General features: G+C 44.0%; 1 protein-coding gene across 2 annotated transcripts in view; it reads right to left on the minus strand.

Annotated features, from left to right (window-relative positions):
- Positions 1-15,925, minus strand: part of UBTD2 (ubiquitin domain containing 2) — a 54,478-nt gene that overhangs the window by 21,027 nt on the left and 17,526 nt on the right. For both annotated transcript variants that reach the window (XM_048080408.2, XM_048080407.2), the window contains exon 2: positions 2,719-2,955. In XM_048080408.2, the coding sequence (XP_047936365.1) occupies positions 2,719-2,955 (237 nt within the window). The remainder of the gene's footprint in view (positions 1-2,718; positions 2,956-15,925) is intronic.

Below are 15,925 nucleotides of genomic sequence, written 5' to 3' on the forward strand. Positions count from 1 at the left end.
ACCAAAGGCCAGGCCTGCCTAGGCAACAGAGGCTCTGATACAAGCTTGATTCCCAGCTTATTTCTGAAATATTCTGAATATTCCATATGTGGGCCTCAAAAAGCAGGCCACAGTCTGCCAGTAGTAGGCAGTACCCTGAGCAAATTCTCTGCCGAAAAGCCAGAATTTCACAGTGCACATACTTCTTCCCCCTCAAGTATTACACTCAGAGTCATTGAAAGGGCTAATTTCTAGGGCAGGGCATTCATCCTAAATTCCTCAGACTGCCCAGAGAGGAGAAATGTGAGTTATCTGCCCAGTTTCACATTTTTGCTTGCAACCAGAAACTTAAAGTCTGGGAGTTAAAGTCTGAAACTCTGAATGGGATTAGTAAACTGCTATTCAAGAAACTAAGAAACACTATTTTCAAGATGAGGTAGTGTCAGAAGTATACATAGCATATCCTCTCTCCTGCTAAGGAAAGTGCACGGACACACAAGTGACTCCATCTCAGAACCCAAAGACCCCCTCTTCCCAGCAGACTTGAACTGCTCCAAAACCCTCCTCTGCAACGACGAGTTGTTGTGCCATTCTAACCAGAGGAAGCAGGGACCTAACACGTTGAGCAGCTTCTTAGCATGACTTGAAGCTATAAATTTAACATTTCCCTGCAAGTGTTCTTCGTATGTATACTTGTGCAACACTTAAACTGAATACATAATCCGATGCTGTCAGAATAGTTCATTATCAGGGTCTTGTCAAATTCCATGATTGCGTTATACAAATAATATCCCTCTCTCTGCCAGAGCGTGCTCTGTGACTCAGATTGTCATTTACTGAAACAATTATGTTTCCGTCAGTCTTTTGTGTATGGTCATAAGCAGAATGAGACCCTCACTGCAAAGGGTGAACTGCAGAGGGAGGTTATTCTTCATACTAAGCTAAAATCCTATCTGGAGATCAGCTCACATCCATCATAAGAAACCATGGTGGAAGGTAATCTGCATTTTGTTCATCTTAACTCACTTGTAACATCGAGTCTTCCTGACCTCTACCATTTTTATTTCACCACCTAAGCAAGACAATACAGCGGCTATTTTAGGTCCGCAAATACTGTTTCTGAAATATTTCCATTTGAGGGGTAACTTAAAATTATCAGTATCTTCACCAATCCATTTTGCCAGACTCCTCCCACTTAGGCAGTTCCTACTAGCTCATAACATGCCTAAATATCCAGCTGCTTCATATTTTCAGCAGTGTAGATGTTTTGGAAGGACAACAATTCAGTAACGTTATCAATTTAGAAGGAGAATATTCTGGGTTTTGGACACAGTAAATATAACGTGCTATTTAAAATTGATACATAAAATGTGTATTGATGCATAAAATCAAGAAACCTAGTAGGTAATTTAGGATTTCCATATTCTGGCCAATTTTATGAACCACTGCAAGGAAAGAAAAATGGTATGACAAACAGAGGCACAAAAATGTTACCAGTTCCACATTAGACAACCTGACTCCTGTCTCTATCTTTTGAAAAATCACACTAGCTTATAAGCAGGGGAATTACTTTTCTCTCTCCAATTGATTAGGACTAGAATATCGACAGAACTGTTGCAGGTTTGTACAAGAGGAACACGGAGATTTCCTTGGCATTGGCAGGTTCTGGAAATAATTGACAAAACCCATTTCCATATGCATAACCGCCCTTGACAAAAACTCACTCGTTATCAGTCAAACCAGCAAAACACAAACCTCCTTGAAAACAAACAATGATCTGGAGGACTACAATAGGCCGCCCATGAATTACGGAAAAGACAGGTCATGTTGCAGCACTGAAACTTTCCACCTCTCAGCTATGTTAGTGACATCCTACTGACAGCTGAACAGGAGTGGGAAAAAGAACATCCTGAGCCACAACGACTAGGAATGTTCCACACTTCAGTATGGAAAAAAGACACCAAATCCACCCTTTCCAAAGGAAATAGGTGATCAACTGTGACTGCTTAAGGAAATTGTGATCCTAAACACAACAATGAAAGAAGAAAAAAAAGGGGCAACATGAGTAGTCAACCTCATGAAGAGCAGTTACCGCAGAAAGAAAGGTGTGAGATCTTCCAAATCAGCCTTTTTCTCTTCCCAGGAGACCTGAGTCAGCATATACATAGTGTCTTTTATACTGCATTCAGTTCCACGTGTCTGGAAGTAGTTCATTACTTGGCATAAACCTCTTCACTTCCCTTCTGGTAGAGGGGACACCAAGAACAGCCTCTTTTATCCACCTCATCCCCCCTTTCTATTTTCTCTTGAGATTAGTGAGCCTATAAATCCATGAAAACATTTTTTTTTTTTAATTTTCTGTATTTCTATTTGGCATAAAGGGAAGTGATTCATTTTTGAGGAACAGAGTAAGCACAGAGCCTGAAAAAAAAAAAAAAACCAGAATTCAGAATGACAGAGTGAAAGGGAAAACAACTGAAGTGGTAAGTGCTTACAGTGCATCCTGTACAAAATCTTAATGCAAATTGTCAGCACCAAGTTTCTGGGAAAGTTTTTTCATACTCTTCTCTACATACTAACATAATTTTGCCTTGAAACACCAAACAGAAGACACTGCACATGCTGAAATACCAGTGTTTGAGACTACTGCTTGCCTCATTTGATTTTGATGTTAAAACCTCATTTGCTTAACCTCCTGTTACACTTCTCACTGGCCACATCCATCTCAGATGAACCTACCATGTGGTAGTGTTATGTTTGCACCATCAATGATTGCTTGTGCCAGTTCATGGTCATTGCTCTCGAAAGCGTGTGCAGCAGCCTTGAGGGCATCCCAAATCTCCTTGCGGCCTTCGAAAGCTGGTGCTGTGTCCCAAAACTCGTCTCTCTTACTGCGCAACTGTCCGTCTGTCATGGGGTAATCACTTTTCCATTTCGGTTTCTCTTTTTTCAAGGGTTGATTCCGACCAAGAGCAACTGTGGAGTAGAAAGAGGAAGAGAAGTTAAAAAAAATGGTAACAGCACAAAGTTACTCAAGCGTACCTTGGTTATTCTGTCTAGGTTTTAAGAACAGAAAGTTTACTTTCAGGTAATCCTGATCCTTTTTTCACCCACCTTCTCCAGGACAGCCCATTCCTCCCTCTGGGCTCAAGTTAATTTTTTCTGAGAGGTAAAAACAAAGGGCGACCTCATGCTTGCTGGTTCCACCTGCACATCTGAGCACCCCACAACTTCTCTCCAGGCTCCTGGGAAGTGCATCCCTCCTCCTGCACCATGTGCACCCGGCTGGCTGACGCATACCCCACAGAAATTCTCTACGGCAGCAGCAGCGCTGCAGGCAGAAGCCCATTATCCGCACACCAGGGTGCAGGGAGACAACACTGCACCAGGATCTCCTCTCCGTGCCGCCAGCAATGCTCTCTGCTCAGCAAATGGGATACTCTATTACATGCAGAGTTTTAAGAGACTAAGGATTATTTTTTTGCATTATCTGCTTTTAAATGGTTTCAATTCAGAGTAAGTGTGGAAAGGCAAATAAGATGCACAAAGACTAGAATCGTCAAAGACAAATCCCTGAAGAATAATCCAGGAATCTGTCAAGCTTTAGTAAGTAGTTACTTCATTCACAATAAACATAAGAGTGTTTGTTTTATTTTAACTACCGCTATGTTTATGTAATAGCCAGTTAAGATAATCACTTAGGTCTAATGTTGGCGGATTAAAACTACCTGCTCACTCTAAATTACAGCACTGCCAAGAGCATGCTAAAAGCCTTCTCTCTGTTTGTCTGCCTCATTTCTGTGAGCAAGGGGTTAGTTCAACTCCTGTCTGAGCACAGTGCCCAGACGTGCCTGGGAGCAAGATGTTTGAATGCCTCTTTCCTACGTATAGGAGAGGCTCTGTCGCTAGTATCTGCCCAAAACAGATCCTGGGGACTGAAGAAGTCTGTCATTTGGGCTCTCCTGTTGGGGTTCACGTGAGAAAGCTGGAAGAGACCAGTTCCAAAGAGAACCTTCAATCAGCATTTTAACATTGTGATGGAGACCAAATACACGAAACTGGCTTCTACTGTCCTACAGAAAGACAAATTAAAATTGTACTTTCCAAATATTATTTTGCACTTATTACTTAGCAGAGACTAAAAATTAATTGTCCAACTGCAGAACACTGAGATGGTACAGAGAAGCTTTTATTACTATCTTTTTATTACTATCTGAAGTACAACAAAGGGAACAAAATTCAGTGCACACGGGGAAGAATTTCTCCCTGCAAGAGTTAAAACCCCACTTACTTAAATCCATTCCTGGCAGCAGGGACCTTGCTGAAACGGGACACTGCGACAACAGTATGGGGAAGAGAGCAATGACAAACCACGAAAACAGCTCTCACCACGGCTCGATACCGCAAAACCTTGAATACATAGTTTAAACGTCTCCAGAGGAAGCAAGATGTCCTTCAACAGTTAAACCCCATTTAAGGGTGTCTGCAGCTGAAAATAAGCAGCTGCATCAACATGGAAGCATTATAAAAATGAGGTGATGAATACCAAACGCTCCTGGGGGACGGGTAAGCTACCAGACCTGAAGTCCATTAGGGATCCCACCACGTGTGCCGCTGGGGAGATGTCCCCTCCCATGCTGTCCATGAGGAGCCTTCGCAGTCCCAGGAGAGCAGAGGGACCGCAGCTGCTGCCAGGCCGGGGAAGCACGAGCAGACCTGGTCTGTCACCCGATGTCTGTGGCACCGAGGCCAAAAGAAGCTCACACAAGCAAGACACCGCAGCTGCCGCGGCATCAAGGCCCGCGGAGCAAAGCTGCCACTTATCAGGCGCTCCTGGTTCGTCTGCAAGGAGCGGAGAGCCCCAGGACAAACATGAGGAATTACCTCCGGCATCCTGCATCCCACGTCTGTCCTCAGAGATAACAAGGAACACTGCCTTTCTCCAGGCCCTCTTATTTTTCCGGCACAGAGTTGGCAATAGCTAATAAAAAAAAAAACTTATGTCTCTCCTCAATCTTACTCCAGCGTTCAGATTTCAATAAAAGAATAATCTCATGTCTAAATACTCCTCAATTCTTAATCTAGACCTACGCTGTATCTCCAGTTAGCTACAAACCATACCTACGGCAATTCACTACAGCTCTTTAATACAAATGTCTGTGTGGCAGGGCGAGGGATGTGACCGAGAACATTAAGTTTCAATACACTAGAAATACTAGTTTCAGATAAACTAATGCTTTGCAAAAATATTTTACTCAAATATTCCCATTCCTTCCTTGACTTTTCCTGCCACAGACACATTCAGCTCTGCTTTCAGAACAGCAGCCAACGGCAGGCGTTGTGCCTGGGGGCTGACCATCAGCGTCTGGTGTTGCAAAACGTATTTCAACTTCTCGCAGTCTAAAACACATACGGTTACGGCTTGCCCCCTTATACAGTCCTACTTGCTACAACCACGGAAGTGCCAGATTCAACTCATAGCTCAGAATGACATTCATGCTTAATAAGCTGTGACTTAATTGAAAAATGGGTATTTAAAGGAACTTCTGATGGCAAGGTGACATTTCCAACTGCGTGAATCCATAAGGCTTCTTCAGGTTATAAAAAGAAGTCATGGCAGTTTCCATACAAACGCATCGTCTAAATCAGATCACAATCAAAAGTAGCAAATGACAATTACGCGGCACCCCAGCTGTTATTCTGCATCTCATGCAGAAACTACCAATAATCAACTTCTGAAACAGAACCCTTTCAAGTGACCACAAACATTTATTGCCTTTTGTTTCCGCAGGATTGCTTCCACGAGATTGCTTCCATTTGCTTTTCAGAGAAGCGCTGACCATTTAACAGCTTTCGGAGCAGCGAACCTAAGTGTTTACAAAACACCAAGTTTCCTGGCAGAGCCCGCCGCTGACAGCCCAAGCCTTGGTTGAGCGCATGCAAGCTGGGAGCTGAGGATGGTTCAGCCTAGAACAATGGCAAAGGAGGCAGCCCAGCCAAGGAGGAGTGCGTGCATTAAGCAGTATATTATGAAATTGTAGAAACATATGTGGTGAAACACTCGAACGAGGAATTGTTTCCTTATTAAGGCTTAGCAGGCAGAGCATGAAAATTTCAGACAGAGTAAACGTGACAACGCAACAAATTTGGGTCAGTGGGCATCTTTTCTTCCATTTTACTTAGGCTAACATCTGTTAGCATGTACACTCAATGGCTGCTAATTTATCCCACAGGGCCCTCTCCTCCTCCCCAAGCATTAATTATGAAAGCGGGTTAAAGGCGCTTCTTGCAGTCCCTGAGCACGGCGGCGGTTGCTGCAGGAGCCCCGTATGCCGGGTACCCAGCAACACAGCACAAGCTGCTCCAGGCCGTTTCTCTCCCCTTCCCACTCCCTGCTCCCATCTTTGCCCAAAACAGCATCTGAACACATGGCTCTTCACCAGACAGGAATGGCAGGGGGGACACGGAGATCTTAACAGTCCCAAAAAAGCTTCCCCCTGGAGATCCAACCCTGCCCACACAGGCAGCGGTGACGAGGAACCCAGCGATAGTTTCTCAAGCTGGAAAGAAGGATGGTGGAAGGAAGTGACTCTATAAACACCGCTAAAGCCGTTTCTACTCTAGCGAGCCACTCATCCCAGTACCGAGCCTTTAAACACAACTTGGCTTCATGAGCTGATATTTAAAAAGGTTTTTAGTGTGTTTACTATTTATCACAAGTGTTTCAAGAACCCCCTAAAAGCTTTAAAAAGCTTTAGACCCTCCTGAAAAAATGTTAATCTCTTTTAGCTGTGTTGATAGATGGAGCAGAAAGGATACAAAAAGCCACAAGACACGTAAAAAAGGTGTCAAATGGCCCATTTTTCACTTCAAGGTTTGGTCACTAGACAGAAACATCACTACACAAACTTCTATGGTCAAAGGTTTGGACTACATCGAAGGACTTTTTTTCCCTAAAATAAGGTTGATAACGACAGAAAATGCACTGAAACAAATGTTAGCAGCCTGAAAACACTTTGTCAGGTATTTATAACGCCACTTTTCTATTCCTCGCTTCTGAAGTTAATGAGAGCTCAAAAAGAAAACATTGACTTCATTTAAGACCACGTACATCAGAGGCACTACAGCTTGCAAGATCTGGAAGAGAAGGTAACATCCCCATTAATTTTTCATCTTACATCACTTCAACAGAAGTAACAAATTATTAATATCGTGCTTGAAAATATGAAATACTGCCTTATAAATGCCAAAGAGGTATGTTCTTGCTGAAGCAATATTGAAACTCACACTTCTCATTAGATGGTGATGGTTGATATTTTTTGGCCGAAGATTTATTTAGACGGAAAAATGAAGACCATTAACAGTCTGCTTTTCAAAAAAGGCAAAGATCAGCACATCAGCGACACCTCCAAAGAATTCCGGGTGTTCCTGCTGCAGCAGCTCACAGACACCCAGGTGGTGCTGTGTATCCTGAAGCGGAGCTAAGAAGTTGCTGACAAGCTGCAGGACCTCGCTTAAGAGCAGCCTTTCTCAGGGAGGAACGACCACAGGCCATTCCTGTGGCCTCGCAGATGTTTTCCTTAGGCTGGTCAGAGGGCTTGCTTGCAAAGAGACTACAGATGCTCTTTATCCTCCTGGATGCCCGACCTGAAAGATGCCTCTCGCACTGCTTCTGCTCCCCTCCGGTTCAGTCAGACCCACCTACTGCTGAGCACAAACTCCAAACACCATTTTTAGGACTTGCCAGGGTCCATTGAGGTTAATGACAGCAGAAGCAACAGCTAAGAAGATAAGAAGCCCTGATAATCACCAGCTGCAAAATGAACTTCCCAGGGCTCAGCATGCAAAGGAAGAAGAAACGCCTGTGTAAGACACACCGGGGTACAGCAGGGGTCGGGGCAGGAGGAGACAACAGGCTGCAGAAACAGAGAGCCTCGCCTGTGCTCTGCGCCCACACTTCTGCCATTCCTACACACGCAAAATCCAAGCACTGCTCAAGTCTCCTTCCCAGTCAAGGGTCCTTCATAAGACTGTTTCATCCCTCGAAGCCTTCAAGGGACCTAAAAATACTTCCAGACAAGCACGTAGGCTGTTTCTGCCCCATCAGCAGCCGCACACAACGTGCTTTCACTTCCCAGGTAAAGAACAGCTCTGGATCCTGGAGGGAACTCCTGCCTGTCCTGCTAACCTCAGCTCTTGAAAAACTGCAAAGTCTTATTTTTCAGAAAAGGCATATTTCTCCAGTCCTCAGACTATTTTTTAACATGAATTGTGAAGGTTTGTTTCCTCTCCCTGCAGCTTCCCGTCAAAGCAGTGGAATCAGTGTTATCTGTGCTTCTTTTGAGTGAGCTTATGCAGATAAATCCAGATATTTAAATCAGTTTCTTCACAGAATGTCAAAAAATGTCTAAGTAGAACTCTTTAAACAGCTGTTGTATTTGCTATGTCACTATCGCTGCGGATCAGAGCACTGCTGCCTCTTTTCGAGGCGGGCCAGATGAGCAGAAGCAGCTGGTAATGGAAGAGTCTCATAATAAATACCAACATCCAGCTAAAGCATTCCTAATTCCTAGTTTATATACCCATGAACTGTAACACTCGATAATCAAATTGGATAATATTTCTGCCCCAAGGGGCTGGCTGTCAAATCAAATAATACAAACGCAACAGCCAAATGAGACATCAGGCAACTGACACCCTCCACAGAAGGCTAGGTAGATCTCTTCTGCGCTAGATGTGAATTTGATTTTCCTGCTTCCCTGTTATTAAACAAACTGGCAACCCTCTAAGACCACAGGATTTGGTCCATTTTAAGAGTCTGGAGTTACCTCCTCAAACTGAGCTACAACATAACCATCTGGGGAGACATCCCCATTGCTTTCAGTCATCCTCCCGTCAGCTTCTTTCCTCTCACCCCATTTTTTCAAGCATCTTTCACCTATTCCTTAAAACGAAGCGAGGAATAACATTTGGCTTACGTTAAAATCCATGCAAATGCTCTGCAGTGAATTTCTTCCTTTTCTTTTGAAACAGAAGCATATGTTGCTTGTAGCATAAGAATTTTGCTGCTCTTCTCAGAAAACACATCCAAATTTGGCCAAAGCATGCATTGGAAACATCCCCACGGGCACCTAATCCACCAGGGTGGGGAGGGCTTGGCAGCACAGATCTCAGAAGGAGACTTAGGGACCACTCGCATGCTGTTTGGGGGCTGCAGGCCCAACGCTGCTGATCGTGCATTTGCAAGCAGTTGTGTACAGGAGCTGCAAGAATTGGGCCCTGCTGTGCTTTCACCTCTGCAGACTCATAGCAAGAACATTGTGCATCAAGAAACAAGCACTGGGAAGACTGGCATAGAGGTCTCTGGACCATGCTGAGCCTGGAGCACGAGTTTAGACCAGATATGGGCAAACATTAGCAGAGAACATCAAAATGTTGAAGTGCCAACAGTATCGGGAGAAGGTGGGAAGATATGATAATTTTCCTTTTTTTCTTTAAGTATGTAAGAGATGAAAACAACTGTTTAAGTGTTGAGAGATGAACGGTTTTGAATAACTGTGGGGAAAAGCGCAGGAACACCCAAAAGAAGTGCGAAAGAAAGGGCAGAAAATTAACAAAACAGTCTGTTTGAACAGGAATGAAGAGACATTTTTCAAAAACTGCTCTCAGTGGAAATGGGAGGTTTGATGACTGCCAGGCTCCACGGGCAGAGGACAGAAACGATACACCATCAAACAAGATAGACCAAGCCTTGCAGAAGCAGAGGCCAGCAAGGAAAGCGTGGCACACAGTTCCCGTTCAGCTTGCTTAAGCTGTAGGCATGCACAGCTTCAACAGGGGAAACGATACCCTCTCGGGGAGGAACAATTTGAGAAACAGCAAAGAGTAATTATTTGAAGACAGTCATGAGAAGCTAGCTGAGTATTATACAAATTGAACTAATCATCAAAAATATTCTTTATAAAATTGCTTTGCGGTTGAGGATTGATTACTAACAAATTACTTTTTGAAGACAAATGAAATGCAAAGTAACAGTTTGCTACCTATAAAGTTCCTTTTAGTAATAGTCCCAAGGGCTTCCCTCCCCAAAATCAGTGAATAGTACTTTATCATCAAATGAGTCTCATTTTAAATCAAGTCTCATTTTAAATCTACGCTGCTCCAATTTCTTCATAAGGTATTTTGTAATTTGGTATCAATATCTAGATAGAATTTATCCCAATCATTTTCTTTGCATCCATCTGTGGCATAATCCTTCCAGACGCAGAATTACAATAGGGTTTGGAAGAAGGTACAAAGGGTAGGTGCAGAAAAACAGAAACTGAGGAGGGGGAAGGGGAAAATGCATTGCACCTAAGCAGCAGACAGTTTGAATTACATTGTCACATAGACTCACACAATCTAAGTTATATTAAGTAGCACGGGCTTACACGACAATGGGAAAACAGCAGAATCTTATCTGTTTATTGCTAGTTTTCCATATTTTTCTTTAGAAGGTTACATTTTTGCAAGGCAAGAATAGTATTTTGGAAAGAAAGTGTCCCTGGGCAGTAGTAAAAGATTTTCAGCCTTACAAATGAAATATTTCACTGAATAATCAAGTTTTCGTAACAAGAAGGAACATCAGGATTTCATAAGAAAACATCCATTAGGACAGTCCTGAGAATATTCAGAGTAGCGTAACACATCCGAGGATGCTGTGGGACTGAGGGACTGGGAAAGCATGATCTTACCAGATGTTGTGCACGTACATCTATCTATGTACGTCCATCTATCTGTTGATACTTGAAACTAAGTTTTAGACTTTTTAATGAAGGGAGATTGGGGAATGAATGCCACAAGAAAAACTCCATTTCCCAATAGGAATGAACACAAAAATTACATTTCCTGGTAGAAATTCAAGCTACATATTTGAATAGATGTGTCATAAAACATAAGGTTACGGACAAATCCAAGTTATAAAGGCGTAGGCAAAACAGTCAAAATTAAGCCATGCAAGTAGTAAACCTGTGGTGCGAAGATTTTTAGAGCAGCAAACCTAACAAGGACAAACCTGTGCAGAAGAATTAAACCCACCAAGCAACCTCAGGTCTGTTTTCCCTTTCTCATTCCTGAAATGGGGGTGAAGGAAGAAAGAAAAAGATGGAAAAGGGGAAGAAGCAGTGGAGGACAGGGGATTGATCACTCGAAGCCAAGTCTGCACTCTCCTGTGAGCAGCCTACCAGACACTTCACGGGCTGCTGTTAAGCAATGGGGTCCCCCCAGGGAAGGGGCATCACCCACTGTGGGCACCATCCTGACACCGAGAGCCAGCAGGGCAAACAGCACCATGTCCCCTGATGGCTACTCACCGGTGCCGGGACCGCGGATGTCGCAGAGCACTGCTCGAAGCAGGAGCAGGGAATACGCCTCCCCTGTTTCTTCAAGTCTCTCCTCAACTCTTACCAAGCACCTTCCTCCAAAACCAGCTAATTGCACAGAAACAACCGTAGTGAGTAAAGCGCAAGTCACACTGGTAATTACAGTCAGCTCTGGACAAGTCATGCACAAGGCACTAAATCTTTGCGGAGTCAATCCAGAGGCTTCACAGCATGAGATACAAAACACATGAAAGGACGAGGGCGTATGAATGTGCTGGACAAAGAAGAAAATTGACTCTAATTACCAGCTATTACACTGTATTTTCCACTGCTCCCATCATTTTCAACAGGAACTGCAGAAGAAATCGAGAGAGCCTGGTTATTTCCAAGCAGCTCATCACCTCTCACATTTCAAAGGAACGAACGGTATTGCAGCAAGAAATAAAAGCTTCAAAGTTGTGAGATCTGCTCCCTGACTGTACACCACATCCAAACGTCCCGTCCCACAACGCGCACACAGGCTCCATCCAGATAGCCAAGAGCCTTGCCACTTGCTTCACGCTGGGATGGGCTGTGATAAGGTAGGTGGCCTTTCACAGAAACCTGAAACCCATCCGTGTATTTTGTCTAACAGCAGAGAGCCAGCTGGCGAGAGTAAACTTCAGCCTCTGGTCCGTTCATTCAGATTTTATGAGGATGATTTCTCTGCTTCCAAGGCTGCGAGAACAGGATGGCAAACCCTGACATTTACAAACGCTCTGAATAAGCACTGTAGGAGAGAGCAATAATGCAAGAAAAGCCAGTGTGAGGTTCTCTATTGTTATTTGCCTCAACTTTTCATACGGTTTTTCAAAGGAAATTTTTCGCATTGGTCTGCCACCAAAAAGCTCAGCATTATTTCCTAGCATTAGTTCTGTGGCTTCATTATTAGTTTGCAAAAGCTGCAAAGCACATTATGGTTACTCCTGGGCCCTGCCTGCTCAGCTGGCTTCCTGCTAGAAGCACAAGCAGAAAATTTTCTGATTATCTAAATTAAAGTTTTGATATAATGTATCTTCTGACAGATGAAGATGTCTAGGGGAGAAAACACCCCTGCAGAGTTGCCACCTCAAATCCTTTGCTCCTCCATCAAGGGGTGACTGCAAATGAAGCCGGAATGCTGCCAGGCAGGGTGATGACCAGGTGATGCCCACCTGGCCCAACTGCACCCCATCAGAGCCATCTCAGAGCCATAATTCTGCTTCCACAGAAAGTAAGGAGCACGGCAGTGGTGGCACTGACTGCACCGTGCCAGCTTCGGCATCCCAGTGATGCTCTGACAGCGATATGGTGGATGAGCTTCAAGGGACTGCCATTATCAACACAATTACCTTTCAGTGCTGTTTACACCAGAATTTAAACTATTCCTATCTACCAGAGATAGGAATAGCTTTCATGTTTTCAGCTAGATGCAAAACGGGATAAGATTTACCCATCTGCAAACCACAGCATGCAAGCACCAAGACCTTCAATGTTTACCCCCTACAGTGCACAACCAGACCATCTGACTGGATACCTGTGACAACCACCATTAAGAAAGCTGTCAGCAACACGAAAATATTCTATTTGACATAAACCGTGTAACGCAGCCTAAGACTTGATCACAGTTGAGAGCTTAGCATCAATACAGCTTCTCACGTGCAACCAAAATCATCACAGTAAGCTGCACGGCGGAGTTGGGCAACGTGGTGATGCAGTGGGAAGCTTGTACAGAGCCTAACAAAAAACCCCAAGGCCCTCTGTCTCCCATTAGGAGGAAGAATGGGATTCAGCAACTTCACTTTTAACATACCGAAACCCTTTTGTGTCTTCCCCTCCGTTCAAACAGGGGAACTTGAGATGCACCAGCTCAAACTGCACAGCGATGGTTCCTCTGGCAGGTCAGCTGCGTGCCCGCTGGTGGTGACAACAGGAGCACCAGCCCGCTGCTCAGCCAGCAGCACCGGCTGGTCTCACCTGCCAGCAGGGATTTAATGTACCAACACATCTAGTGCTTCCAGCTGCAAACAAATGCTGTCCTGGCTCAGAAGCCCCTTCCCTCCTCAGTAATGTACTCCCTCTGACCACTGCGTAACAGTCATGTATATGAACTGCTAAGGAAAGATGTAAAGACATTTACTGGAGGCTGACATCTCCCGTCAAAAAAAAAAAAAAAGATTACAATTGAAGTGCTGCAAGCTTTTCTCTGCAAGCTAACAGCCAAAATCTGTGTGCTTCAAGCAAGACAGAAGCCGGCGTCTGGCTCAGTGCAGTTTAAACTGAAGCTTTGCTTTTATGGAGGCCTTGGCCATGGGAGCCGTGCAACCAGCGCGAGCCTCTGTCATGCAGCCACAGACCGACCACACAAGGTCATCACAAATTCTCTGAATTTGCTAAGTGACAGACAGGGACATCTGCTGTACATCTGGTCTCTATTTAATGCACCACAAGTACTTCCAATACCAGCACAATTTTCATTTAAGAAAAAAAATTAAAAAAAATATCAAAGGCAGCCTTATCAGACATCCTGCCAGAGTTATAGAAAAGATTAGGCTAATAATTTTCTTTAAACAATGCAGCCAGCTCCACCCTGATTAGGTGCAAGAGTGCTGAAAGCCAGCAGAAGCCAGCAGGCAAACCCTCACCAGCAGAACCACGTATGGGGTGTGTGCACTGACTCTGCAACTTCTGAAGACTTTCTGGGAAACACCGTCGGTGAATTTACTTCGTTACAAAAAGTAAACCCAGACTTCTTTAAACTTTAAAACCAACCGAGATCCCAGAAACTTATGAGGCCCCCCTAAAGTAAGATCTCCTGGGAGGAGCTGCAGAAGCTAACACCAATGGAACTGAGGAGTTCAGTTGGAAGGGATCTTCAAGGATCATCTAGCCCAACTGCCTGACTCCTTCAGGGCTAACCAAAAGATAAAGCACATTAACATTCATGTTAATAACATAATATTAATATTAACATATAAAATCATATTAATAACATTCTCGTATCCCATCTCACTGTGGGAGTTTGCATCAGGCTATGTTGCTCTGAGCCTCCCACCAAAACATGAAATAAAACAGCTTGTTCTGCTGTGTAAGGTATAATGCCCATGACAGGCAACGTTATGTTCCTACAAGAGCTTGCATAAACATGGCACTGCTGGCAATGCCACTTCTGTGCACAGAAGTCAACCTCCAGAAGGGAACGAACAAGAAAGCCTCCAAGGTAACTGTTTTTACAATGGCCAGTGATTAAATTAGCTTAGTTACAGGACCTAACACCACGTCTTGAATTTATTCCCGTGTCATAGTCATTGGCAGGGATAGAGTTTCACATTAGCCAATTAACTAAATGCACTATTACTGTATCTCAGCTACTTAAGCTCATCAGTTAATTAAGAGATCAGTATAAGCTGAAAATAGGAATCTTACCTGACACACATACCAAACATGCATTACCTTAATGATTTAATTTTACAGTTCTGCATTATGTTGCACGAATGCCATTTGGAAAACCAATTGTTCAGTGTAAGGAACAGGCCAGATGCACGAAAGCAAACATTTAAAGATTCTATCAGCAGGCTGTGTTTCTTGCTGCTTTACTAAGCTCTATTTTACGAGGTAGTTTTTCCATGATAAAGTTACTGTTTCAAATTAATTTACAAATTATTTCTTTATCAATTTTTAGATGCTTTCCACTTGCTTCCCATTAACGAGATGTTTTATCTTGGTGTCTAGCTGCAACCTACCACTCATTTTCCCAGGACTCCACCCCAGCAGTTTGGGAGAAGTGCTTCTGCCAGCACCCGCTGGACCAGGCAGGGGCAGATGGCAGTGTGCCGATGTGCAAGAGGGGGATAGGTTGCTCCCGATGCTCCTCAAACGTCAGGCTTCTTTCTATGAGGTCATCTCTCATCTATCTCTTAACAATAGGTGGTAACATCATCTTTAATAGCTGTCAAATCAGTCCTGCCACACACAGGACTAGCACGAGTGATTTAGAAGCAGAAGTTCCTCAAGTACCCTGCTCGCTGTTTACCCTTCAAGGGCACACAGCGCAGGTCATCACACCTTCACATCACTCAAGACTCCTCCAGAACACAGACCTGGTTTTCTGCCTACCACAAAACCCATCTTTTGGGGTTGTGTGTCCTTTCTGACATGCTTAAAGCCAAAAAAAAACACAGACTTGCAAGGGTGAGACTTCATTTCTGAGATGGGTTGATTAAAACAAGACAAACACCCCCCCAAAGCCAAACAAAAAACCTCATATACTTCAACTGCCCAAAAGCACAAAAGGCTCTTCATCCAGAGAAGGTTTCTACGTGCTTCACTAGCAGGAGTCATCCTCCTCCCCTGCTGTCTCTTGCTTCCCGTTAGCAAAAAGCAATTCATCACAACATTAACAAATCAGTATGATCACAGAAGCTAAATGACCACATCACTGAGCCTCCAGGTGCTCCCAAACAGCGAGATACCACAGGAACCAGATCCATTTCAGTTTTCATCCATTCGACTGCGCACACTGAACCCCTGCGGGGCAGGAGTCTCACAGAACAGTGGCTTAATGCCCC

The sequence above is a fragment of the Anser cygnoides genome, chromosome 14 (assembly GCF_040182565.1).
Source record: "Anser cygnoides isolate HZ-2024a breed goose chromosome 14, Taihu_goose_T2T_genome, whole genome shotgun sequence".
NCBI lineage: Eukaryota > Metazoa > Chordata > Aves > Anseriformes > Anatidae > Anser > Anser cygnoides.